The sequence below is a fragment of the Otolemur garnettii genome, unplaced genomic scaffold, assembly GCF_000181295.1.
Source record: "Otolemur garnettii isolate 467f Iridium unplaced genomic scaffold, OtoGar3 scaffold00155, whole genome shotgun sequence".
In the NCBI taxonomy this organism is placed as follows: domain Eukaryota; kingdom Metazoa; phylum Chordata; class Mammalia; order Primates; family Galagidae; genus Otolemur; species Otolemur garnettii.
The window spans coordinates 2,633,454-2,646,600 of record NW_003852550.1 but is presented as its reverse complement, the minus strand read 5'-3'; the positions used below and the strand labels follow the sequence as shown (position 1 = coordinate 2,646,600).

The following is a 13,147-nucleotide window of genomic DNA, read 5'->3' as shown; positions in this document are numbered from 1 at the left end:
AAGGAATTTCTGTGGATGAAGGTACAGAGGGTAAGCCCCAGGAAATGGGCCTGGGTATGGAAAAGACTGGAGCTGAACGTGGAGATGGCCCTGATGTGGAAGGGAAGACTCTACCTAATGTAGAGCGTTCTTCGATTCCTGGAGCAGGTGACAGACAGTGATCAGTTAAGAAGACAAACTGAAGCCATATATATGCTGTTAACAACGAAAATTTCACTTGTTAAATTCTCAATAAAATTTTACAGTTTTCTCTGAAAAAAATTATAAAAATGAAAAGTGTAACATATTGTTGAATTAAATTAAATACCTAAATGAATGGAAAGATAACATGCTCACTGGATTAGAAGACTGAATATTGTTAAAATATTAATTCTTCTTAAAGTTATCTAGAGATTTACTGCAATCCTAATCAAAATTTCTGTAGGTATTTTCTAACGGAAATTGATAAACTGATTTCTAAATTCATGCAAAAGACCCAGAATAACCAATACAAGATTTAAAAATCGCAGAAATTAATAATAATTCAGACAGTGTTGTGTTAAAGCAAGAATAGACAGACAATAAACTAATGGAAGAGAATACAGAATATAGAAATATACCCATACATATTTGTCATTTAGTTTTCTGAAAACACAGTGACTGAAATTTATTGGGTAAACTTAAATGGTATGTGAATAGATAACTATATGGGGAAGAAAATGAACCTTGAGCCTTGTCTCACACTATAAAAATATTTTTATTCAAGACATATCAAAAACCTAAATGTGAAAGCATAAACACTAAAGGTTACAAAAAATTAGGAGAAAATTTCCATAATTTCAAGTAGGCAAATATTTACTGAACCTGATCCAAAAGCACTAACCATAAAAGAAAATATTGATACACTGAATATTATTAAAATTAACAACTTTTTATCATTTCATGACAGGATTAAGAGTGAAAGGTGAATCTGAGATAGGGAGAACATATTTGCATATATGTATCTGGCAAAGGACTCATACCCAAAACAATATAAAACTGCTATGAATCAGTAAAAGGGAAAACAACCCAATACAAATGAATGAAAAAAAACTTGAGAAGACACTTCAAAAGGCTGCTATTCAAATGGCCAACAAGTATACGAAAAGGTATTTTAATTTTTTATTAAATCATAAACACATAGATAATGTATACATTAATGCATCTATAGGGTACAATGTGCTGATTTCATATAGAATCAGGAACGCTTACATCACGCTGGTTAATATATATCTCATCTCATTTACTTATTGTGTCAAGACATTTATACTCTATACCAATAGATCCAACATGTACCCCTGCATTATGCACCATAGGTGTCATCCCACCATTCACCCTCCCTCGATCTAATCTCCCCCCTCCCCTCCCACCTCCCCATCTCCATCCTTTATCTTGGGCCATAGTTGTGATCTATTCTTCATATGAAAATGTGAGTGATTATAAATTGGTTTCATAATAGTACTGAGTACATTGGATATTTTTTCTTCCATTCTTGAGATACTTTACTAAGGAGGATATGTTCCAGCTCCATCTATGTAAACGTAAAAGAGGTAAAGTCTTCATCTTTTTTAAGGCTGCATAATATTCCACGGTATACATATGCCATAATTTATTAATCCATTCATGGGTTGATTGGCACTTGGGCTTCTTCCATGACTTGGCTATTATGAATTGAGCTGCAATGAACAATCTGGTGCAAATATCTTTGTTATAAAGTGATTTTTGGTCTTTTGGATATACACCTAGTAGAGGGATTGCAGGATCAAACGGCAGGTGTACTTTTAGATCCCTGAGTATTCTCCATACTTCTTTCCAAAAGGGATGTATTAGTTTGCACTCCACCAGCAGTGCAGAAGTGTTCCCCTTTCTCCACATCCATGCCAACATCTGTTTGGGATTTTGATATGTTAGCCACTTTTACTGGTGTTAGATGATATCTCAAAGTGGTTTTGATTTGTGTTTCTCTGATGATTAAAGATGATGCATCTTAATGAGCATTTTTTCATGTGTCTGTAGGCCATGTGCCTATCTTCTTCAGAGAAGCTTCTATTCAAGTCCCTTGCCCACAATGAAATGGGATTACTTGGTTTTTTCTTATTAATATGTTTGAGTTCTCTGTGGATTCTGGTTATCAAACCTTTATCAGAAGCATAACCTGCAAATCTCCTCTCCCATTCTGAGGGCTGTCTGCTTGCTTTACTTACTGTGTTCTTGGCTGTGCAGAAGCTTTTTAGTTTGATCAGATCCCAGTAATGTATTTTTGGTGTTTCTTCAATTGTCCAGGGGTCCTCCTCATAAAGTATTCTCCCAGGCCAATTTCTTTAAGTGTTTCTCCTGCACTCTCTCCAAGACCTTTATGGTTTCATGTCTTAACTTTAAATCTTTTATCCAGTGAGAGTCAATTTTTGTTAATGGTGAAAGGTGTGGGTCCAATTTTCAGTCTTCTACAAGTCACCAGCCAATTCTCCCAGCACCATTTGTTAAATAGGGAACCTTTCCCCAAATTTATATTTTTGATGGACTTATCAAAGATCAAATGACGGTAAGTGTCTGGGTTCATCTCTTTGTTCTCAATTCTGTTCAAATCTACCTCTTTATTTTTGTGCCAATACCATGCTATTTTGATCACTATCTATTTATAGTATAGTTTGAAGTCTGACAGCATGATTCCTCCTGATTTGTTTTTATTTCTGAGTAGTGCCTTGGCTATTCAAGGTTTTTTTCTGGTTGCAGATAAAACGGAGTATTTTTTTCCAGATCTTTAAAGTATGAAGGTGGTGCTTTGATAGGGATTGCATTAAATTGTAAATTGCTTTGGGTAATATGGACATTTGAACAATGTTGATTCTTCCTAGCCATGAGCATGGTATGTTTTTCCATTTGTTAACATCTTCAGCTATTTATTTTTTCAGAGTTTCATAGTTCTCTTTATAGAGATCTTTCACATCCTTTGTTAGGTAAATTCCCAAATATTTCATCGTCTTTGGCACAATTGTAAGGGGAACAGAGTTCTTGACTGTTTTATTGGCTTGACTTTTATTGGTACACATAAAAGCTACTGATTCATAAGTATTGATTTTGTATCCTGAGATGCTACTGTATTACTTGATCACTTCTCAGAGTTTTGTGGTTGAGTCCCTGGGGTTTTCCAGGTATAAAATCATATCATCTGCGAAGAGTGAAAGCTTGATCTCCTCTGACCCTATTTGTATACCCTTGATCACCTTCTCTTGCCTGATTGTGATGGCTAAGACTTCCATTACTATGTTAAAAAGCAGTATAGACAATGGGCAACCTTTCCTGGTTCCTGATCTGAGTGGAAATGTTTTCAATTTTACTCCACTCAATATGATATTAGCTGTGGGTTTGCTGTAAATGGCCTCTATCAGTTTAAGAAAAGTCCCTTCTATACCTATTTTCTTAAGTGTTCTGACCATGAAAGGATGCTGGATATTGTCAAAAGCTTTTTCTGCATCTACTGAGAGAATCATATGGTCTTTGTTTTTTAGTTTGTTTATGTGACATATTATATTTATAGATTTACGTATATTGAACCACTTTGAGACCCTGGGATAAAACTCACTTGGTCATGGTGTATAATTCCTTTGATGTGTTGCTGGATTCTGTTTGCTAGGATATTATTGAATATTTTTGCATGTATGTTCATTGGAGATATTGATCTATAGTTTTCTCTTCTTGTTGGGTCTTTTCCTGGTTTGAGGATCAGGGTAATATTTGCTTCATAGAATGTGCTGGGAAATATTCCTTCTTTTTTGATGTTTTGGAAAAGGTTAAGTAATATAGGTACTAGTTCCTCTTTAAAGGTTTGGTAGAATTCTGATGTGAAGCCATTTGGTCCTGGACTCTTCTTTTTGGGAGGATTTCATATAGTTGATTCTACTTCATTACTTGATATAGATCTTTTCAGCATTTCCAATTCTTTCTGATTAAGTCCAGGAAGTTTGTATACTTCCAAGTATTGGTCAATTTCTTTCAGATTTTCATATTTCTGAGAATAAAGTTTTTTTTGTAGTATTCATTAAGGATTTTTTAAATTTCTGAGGTGTCTGTTGTTTAAAAAGGTATTTTAATATTGTTATTCATTAGGAAACTATAAATTAAAACCTCAGTAAGATACTTCCACTTACCATATAGATAAAGTTAAAAAAAAACTGATAGTGTGAGGACATGGGCAATTGAACAACTCGACATTTCATGTACTGCCTATGGGACTATAATTTACATAACCATTTTGGAAAACTGGCAACATTTACTAAAGGTAAATGTATACCTACTCTATGATTCAGTGTTTCTAGCTCTAAGGGAAATCAGTATATATGTTTCCCAAAAGACATGTAAAAGAATATTCATCACATCTTTTATCATAATTTTCCCAAACTGAAAATAATCCAAAATTCCATCAACAGGCGATGGGTAATGTATTATGGTATAATTCTTTAATGGAATATTACACAGCAAAGATAAGGAAGAAACTACCAACACATGGCACAAAATAAATGAATCCTACAGATACAGTGGGTGAAAGAAGCCAGATACAGGATCACTATATGATTCCACTGATATGAATTATAGTAATTGGCAAAATTATATGATGGTGATAAAAGTCATGGTAGTAGTTACCTCAGTAACATGGGATGGGGCCTTGTGAAGGGACATGGGTAAACTTTATGGGATGAGGGAATTACTTCATATCTTGCTATGTATGATAGATTCACATACATATACATAGGTAAAAACTCATCTATGGTTTTTCACATTTAAGTGTACTTTAAAATAAGTATGCTATACTTCAATAAGAAGATTAAGAAAAACATAACCAAAGATCCATTCCTCTATGCCATAGTGCAATTCAAAAAAACAAAATAATTAAAGTATAAAAAAATAGGTATTATAATAATCTAGTTTAGGCTATGTTCTTGATTAATAGTGCTTAAACCCTTTGCTTGAATGACTCAGTCTTTGCCATTTGAATGAACAGTATGATTGTTCCACCAATAGGCACTAGCTGTGTGCCTGTGTACAACTTTCTAAGAAAATCAGCAGTAGGCTATGGCTTGAAAGTATATATTCTCACCTATAAAAACAGTAAGGCTTCTTAAATGATTTGTGGCTATCACTCAAAGTTTGGAAAATGTCCCACTTAACAGTCTCTGTGTCCACAGGATATTGTCCTGCGCAGTCAGTAATAGTTATTCTCATTTAAGAAGGAAATTTGAACAAAGAAGAGGAAAAGAGTGAGTTTCAGATTATGTTGCTATTCAGTATCCATTTGGGAAATAGAAGGCAAGTCTGCCAAATAAGCTGCTCTGTGATATCAGTTATAGTATATGAGCAATGGGAAAAGGGAGAATCTAAGAATAGAAATATTACCTGGGAATCCAGGAAGGCCTGGTTGTCCCTTTGCTCCAGGGGTCCCCGGCAATCCAGGCAAACCAATATCTCCAATAGAACCTTTGATGCCAGGGTTTCCTGGGTATCCAGGCAGGCCAGGTTCACCCTGAAAACATGAATAAAAAGATAAAACTGAAGTCTCCACATGAGTTAGATTTTATAAGAGCATAAGATTATTTATAGAGTTTTTATTATACATCAGACAGTCTGCTAAGTGCTTTACATAAATTGCTTCATTTAATCATTATAACATCCCTGTGAGTCAGGCTTTATTATCTCCATTTATAAATTAGAAAACTGAATCTCAGAGAAGCCAAGTGCTTAAGGTCTTTATTAAGTGGCAGAACTGGGATCTGAAACAAAGTCTATCAGACTCCAGAGCTCATACTATTTCTACAGTATATAGATGCATCATTGTCATTAATCCTTAAAACCCTACTAGAAAGACACCATTATTATCCCATGTGATAGAGCTACAGCTAGTAAGTAGTAGACATGGGTTTGGATTCAAATAGTTTGACTTTGTAACCGTGATAGCCATTCGTGCTCTGATGCACTTTACTGCTTACAATGAGCATGTTAACCAAAGCTATAGTAGGTTCTATGTCAAAAGATAAATTTCTTCATAACATGAGGAAGTCTATCAATTCTTCAGTGGATATCTAAGATCTCTACTTTTTCCATGAAGTTTTCCTAGACAAAGAAGCTTACTGTAAGAGTTTAGGGCAGGATCTTATTCTGTCATGTTTATGATGGTTTTACATAAGCAAACTTTCACTCCTCAGTTACATTGAAAGTTATGTGGTTCATCTTACAAGGGTACAAGTGAATCTTTTTATGAGTAGAATATGAATGTTTTAACAAAATAACTAAGAAAGTTACATGAAGGATATGTACCCCCAAAGTGCATCAATGTACACAGTTACCATTCAATAAAAAAAAAAAAAAAAAGAAAGTTACTTTCAGTTACATTGAAAGTTTCTTTGGGGTAAAAGACAACTCACATATATAAAATATTTTTGCTTAGCGAATATTTGCATAATGTCTTCTTCTATGTAATAGATCATTAGAAAACTTCACACACACTTACTTTCACAATTAAGGTAAGTTTTTCCCCCAGTAACAGTTGAAACATATACCATAACTCTAAAACAGTGTTCATTGCTCTGCTCATGAGTATTGAGGCCTCACCAACAAAGTGGTCGTGATTAATATCACCTACTGAATGCTTCCTTCCTCACTTAGAACATATACTTATCTAGGTGAACAAGACATTCTATCTGTGACTCATATGTTTCTATATTATGTATAAACTGAAGCCTTTTCTTACTAGTACCATACCATTTTGGTTACTACAGCTTCATCATATAATTTTAAGTCGGGTAATGTGATGCATCCAGCTTCATACTTTTTGTTCAGTATTAGTATTGCTTTGTGTATATGTGTTCTTTTTTATTTCCTTATGAATTTTAGGATTGATTTTTCTAATTCTGTGAAAAATGGCATTGGTATTTTGATAGAGATTTGATTGAATCTGTAGATTTATTTGGGTAGTATAGTCCTTCTAATGGTGCTAATTCTTCTGATCCATGAGCGTGGAATATTTTTTTCCATTTGTTTGTGTCAGCTACAGTTTCTTTCATCAAGCTTTTGTTGTTTTTTGTGGAGATATTTCACCTCCTTGGTTAAATTTATTCCTAGGTATTTTATTGTTTTTGTAGCTATTGTAAACTGGATTTCTTGATTTTTTTTTCCATGGATTGTTATTATACAGAAAAACTACTGATTTCTGTACCTTGATTTTTTTACCGTGCATAAATCAATGGATCAAAATAGAGAAACAAGAAAAAAGCCACACATTTACAGCCAACTGATCTTTGACAAAGCTAATAAGAACATATATTGTGGAAAGGACACCTTCAATAAACGGTGCTAGGAAAATTAGATTGCCATATGCAGAAGAATGAAACTGGACCCCTATCTCTCACCATATAACATGTACAAAAAAATCAACTCAAGATATATTAAAGACTTAAATGTAAGACCGTAAAATATAAAAATACTGGAAGAAAACCCAGAAGAAATGCTTCTTGATATTAGCCTAAACAAAGAATTTATGGCTAGGACCTCAAAATTACAGGCAAAAAAATAAAAACAGACAAATAGAAATTAAATTAAAACAGAGTGAAAGACAACCTGTAGAATGGGAGAAAATATTTGCAAAGTATTCATCCAACAAGGAACAAATATCCAAAATATACAAGGACTTCAAACAACTCAACAACAACAACCATAAAACCCAACAATCTCATGAAAAATAGGCAAAGGCTATGAATACACATTTTTTAATAGAATACAACAAATACTCAATAGGTATATGAAAAAAATGCTCAACATTATTAATCATCAGAAAAATGCAAATTAAAGCACAATTAGATTATTATCTTACCATGGACAATAATATCTTGCCATGGATAATAATGGCAATAGCAATTATGAAAACAATAAAAAGTAACAGATGTTGGGTGGTGCCCGTGGCTCAAAGGAGTAGGGCGCTGGCCCCATATGCTGGGGGTGGTGGGTTCAAACCCAGCCTTGGCCAAAAACTGCCAAAAAAAAAAAAAGTAACACATGTTGGTAAGGATGTGGAGAAAAGGGAATTCTTTTTTTTTTTTTCTGAGATAGGGTCTTACTATGTTGCCCTTGGTAGAGTGCTGTTGCATCACAGCTCACAACAACCTCAAACTCTTGGTTTTTAAGTGATTCTCTTGCCTCAGCCTTCCAGTAGCTGAGACTACTGGTGCTCGCTGCTATGCCTGGCTGTTTTTTTTGTTGTAGTTGTCATTGTTGTTTGGCAGGCCCAGGACAGGTTTGAACCCACCAGCACTGATGCATGTGGCTGGCGCCCTAACTGCTGAGCTACAGGTGCGAAGCCGAGAAAAGGGAATTCTTATACAGTGTTTTTGGGAATGTAAACTAGTATAGGCACTATGGTGATCAGTAGGGAGATATCTCAAAAAACTATAAATAGAATGATCAGATAATTCTATCCATTTTCTTTCTTTCTTTTTTTTTTTTTTTGAGACAGAGTCCCATTATGCCACCCTCGGTAGAGTGCCATGGCATCACAGCTCACAGCAACCCCAAACTCTTGGTGATTCTCTTCCCTCAGCCTCCCAAGTAGCTGGGACTACAGGTGCCTGCCACAACGCCCAGCTATTTTTTGTTGTTGCAGTTGTCATTGTTATTTAGCAAGCCCAGGCCAGGTTCAAACCTGTCATCCTTGGTACATGTGGCCAGCACTGTAACCACTGTGCTATAGGTGCTGAGCCAGTCTATCCATTTCTTGCTGGGTATTTATCCATAGGAAAATAAATCAATATATAAAAAAGATAGCCTGCACTAATATGCTTATCTCAGCACTATTAACAATAGCAAAATATGGAATCAACCTAAATATCTATCAACAGATGAACAGATAAAGAAAATGTGATATATATTCATTACACATAGAGTGTCCCAAACGTCATCCATAAAGTCACCATACATAGTTAGAATGGGAAATTGCAGCTAAATGTACCTTTACTTACAAAATATCCATTACAAAATTTTATACCAAGGTGTCCAATATATAACGAACATCTTATAATAAAGGTACATTTAGCTACAATTTCCCATTTTTCCTATGTATGGCAACCTTAGGGGTGGCTTACACATATAGATGGTGCCAAAAAATGTATACGCATTTTAAGAATTGAAAAAAACTTTATTAAAACTGTAATACTTTATACCAGTAACAAAAGATGAATTTAAGTCACACTGAGCACCTCTTACAATTGCAATAGTCAAATGTGACTTGAGTATTGTAAGTTTAATGACGGTTGTTTCCTTTCTTAAAATGTGTACATACTTTTGGCACCCTCTTTATTTAACAGAATACTATTCAGCCACAAAAAACCAAACAACAACAACAACAACAACAACAACAACAAACAACATTATGTCTTTTGAAGCAAGATGGATGGAATTGGAGGATATTATCTTAATTGAAATAAGCCAGGCACAGAAAGACAAATATCAGACATGCTAACTCATATGGGTGCTAAAAATATTTTCACATGGGTTGTAGAGAATGGAATGATAGTGGAGACTGGGAGGGGTGAAGAGGTAGGGAAAGGAATATGAGATATTAGTTAATGGATGCAATGTATGTTATTTGGGTAATGGATACCTTAAAAGCCATGACTTGACCACTATATAATCTATGCGTGTAACAAAATCGCACATATACCCCATACATTTATATAAATTTTAAAAATAACAAATAGAAAAAAATAAACTAAATAATGCTTTTTCTCTTTATATCCTGTTATTAAAAAACAATTAAAAGTATTGGGTTGGGAACATATGTATTTTTCCTGAACCCGTACGAATCAACCATTTAGCTCATCTTTAGCACATAATAGGTATACAATTAAATTTTGGATTGCTTTGGTTCCATTTTAGGTGTTTACATAGGAAAGCTTTCAATAAGCCATTATGATTCTTCTTTTTATTCCTGAAGGAATTAAATTTATATGCCAAAATAAAAAGCAAGAAGAAAATTCCAATAAAAATTCTGCTAGTGGTAAGCCTGTAAGGCAGTAAGCAACTCCTGATTATTTACAAAACTACACTACACTAAATTCTACAAATACATCAGTCCTTCCTTATCTGTGGTTTTGCTTCCTATGGCTTCAGTCACCTGTGGTCTGAAAACATTAAATGGAAAATTCCAGAAATGAACAATTTATAAATTTTAAATTGCATGCCATTTTGAGTAGCCCGATGAAATCTTATGCTGTCCCTCATGAGACATTAATCATCTCTTTGCCAGGCATATCTATGCTGTATACACTACTTGTCCATTAGTCACTTAGTAGCTGTCTCTGTTATCAGATGGAAAAAAAACATAGTATATATAAGGTTCAGTATTATACACAGGTTCAGGCATCCACTGGGGGCCTTAGAATGTATAAATGGGAACTACTGTAACCCTAACCTAAATTCATCCAGCACTTGACCCCTAATACAAGTCTTCTAATCAGCCTCATTGTCCTATTCCTTCAAACCAATTAAAATTTTAAAAGAAAGTATATTTTATTATGGCTTCTAAAAATACTGATATTTGCTAGCTTAAGCTTTATCTAGCCTTTTATTACTCATCCACTTGTAGAGAAAACAATGAGCTTCAAAAAAAAAGTAAGCAAGATGAGATAAAGAAGAAAGTGCTCAGAAAATCAACAAACTGGCCAGGGATCTCGTAAATCACTCTGAGAAAGGAAAATTCAAATCTATTTGCACTTATAGCAAAAGCTGGAAGTGACTTGAATACATAGCTGCAAACAGCTACATTTTTTCTAATATCAAGCTTTGATATAATTCTGAAAATGGAACATATAGCATACCTAATGAGCCAAATTCACTACTGTGAAACTATCTAACAATTACAGTAACACTGGAAGACAAACCTGAAATTAGAACTGCTTTCAAGGTCACTGTGTTGTATCACACACAGTCCATGTAGAAAAAGGAATCAATTTGATATATTTTTTTTGTTGTTAAAACTCAAATTGTTAGTCTAAGTGTATTTGGATCACAGTCAATCTCTACTATGCCCTAGTAATGGCGTCTTCTATTCCATTCCAAGCTGTCACCTAAGACTCAGAATAAAATTACAGGCTCACCCTACTTTACAGAACAGAAGACATCAAAACTGGTTAGAAAGCTAATCTTTTTTATTATTGCATTCCATTGTAAAATTTAAGAAGCATTGCCACTGGGGGATAAAAACAAGACAACAGATGGAAAATATTTAGAAGAAAGAGTAAAAACATATCCTGCTTTATGGCAAGAAGAATATTACAACAGTAGTCCAAGAGTTGGAAGCTGCAGTGCGACATAATTGTTGATATTTTTACAGTGCTTATGTGCATTTGGAGATTAAGCACAGCATGATAAGAACCATAAATAGGTTCTAATTTAGATAGACAATATTAACAATTGGGGAAATTAAACAATGGATGTAGAGATACCCATCTTTAAAACCTTTATTGATATTGATTGGTATACAAAAATTACACATATATAATGTTACCATAACCACAAATGAACAAACATTTCTGTCACCTCTAAAAACTGTGCTCTTGTGTGTGTGTATGTATGTGTTTTGTGGTAAGAGCACTTAATATGAAATCTATCCTCTTAACATATTTAAAGTGAACAATACTGTCTTGTTAACTATAGACATTATATTGTACTGCAAATCTGTAGAACTTACTCATCTTGCATAATTGAAGCTCTCTATCCATCAAACAATCACTAACATTTTAATAAACGAAATAGAAAAAGGTCTTCAAGTGTGCACATTATTTATCTCTTCCAGGTGGTGAAATATTGCGGTAACAGGAACCAAATGATACATAATGGCTCTGGGTTGCCTGAAATAGCCAAAGCCATCAGATAAAATCCAAGGAAAGAACATGTAAAGTGATGATGAATTTAGAGAAAAACTAATACAAGCTAAGTTTATAAGATAATGAACTCTATCCTTTACCACTCAAGGAAGGAGTGATAGCCAAATACACCAAACATCAGCCCAAGGTACCCCCAAATGCTAAAGAAACATTAGAGAAAGAAATATGGCTCATAAAATCAAGCTATTACATACTAGCAGTTATGTGATTCTAGTAACCACACCACACAAAATTACTTAAAATGTGTTCAAAATTAAGTGCAAGAAAAACACTAATACCCATATGTTCATCAACTCTCAGGAGTCTAGAATTTTAAAAATCCTAAAATACAGCCATTTTAAGAAAAATGAAACCTTATTTGTAAGCTTTACAAGAAAAATAACAACTTATTAAGTAGAAAACTTGTGGATTTTCAAATAATGTGCAAAATTAATTTTTAAATAACTTTATTGAAATACCACAAGCCATACACTTCATCCACTTCAAGCATACAATTTAATGTTTTTATATATGTTCAAGAATTCGTACAACTATCATTCACAGTCTAATTTTAGAAAATATTCATTTCCCCCCAAAAGAAACCCTGTACCCTATGAGTAGTCACTCCTCATTCCTCTCTCCCTCCAGGCCCTGGCAATACTTAATCTGCTTTTTGTTTATACAATTTTGCCTATTCATATAAATGAATTCATACAATATGTGGACTTTTGTGTCTGGCTTACTCTGCTCAGCATAATCTTCTCAAGGGTCATCCATGTTCTTCTATTCTATTTAATTGCCAAATGATATTGTATTGTATAGCACAATTTGTTTGGCCATTCAACCGTTGATAGAAATCTGTTTTTGTTGTCGTTGTTGTTTATTTGTTTTTACTTTTTGGCTACTATAAATAATACTGTCATGAATATTCAGGTGCAAATTTCTGTGTAGAAATACAACATCATTTTTCCTTGGTATATACCTAGGAATGGCACTGCTGGGTCATATGATAATGCTATATTTCACTTCTTGAGGCACGGTCAAACATTTTTTCATAGCAGCTGCATCATTTTATACTCCCAAAAGCAATGTAAAAGGGTTCCAATTTCTTCATTGTCAACACTTGTTATTTTCTGTCTTGATTATTGCTACTCTAGTGACTGAGAAGTGGTATCTCATTGGGGTTTTGATTTTCATTGACATAATGACCAATGAGGTGAAAC

At 34.0% G+C, this 13,147-nt stretch overlaps 1 protein-coding gene across 2 annotated transcripts in view; it reads right to left on the bottom strand.

Moving 5' to 3' along the window:
• The window catches only part of COL4A5 (collagen type IV alpha 5 chain), a 285,432-nt gene that overhangs the window by 48,954 nt on the left and 223,331 nt on the right, over positions 1-13,147 (bottom strand). For both annotated transcript variants that reach the window (XM_003799734.3, XM_003799735.3), the window contains exon 37: positions 5,410-5,536. In XM_003799734.3, coding sequence (XP_003799782.1) covers positions 5,410-5,536 — 127 coding nt within the window. The remainder of the gene's footprint in view (positions 1-5,409; positions 5,537-13,147) is intronic.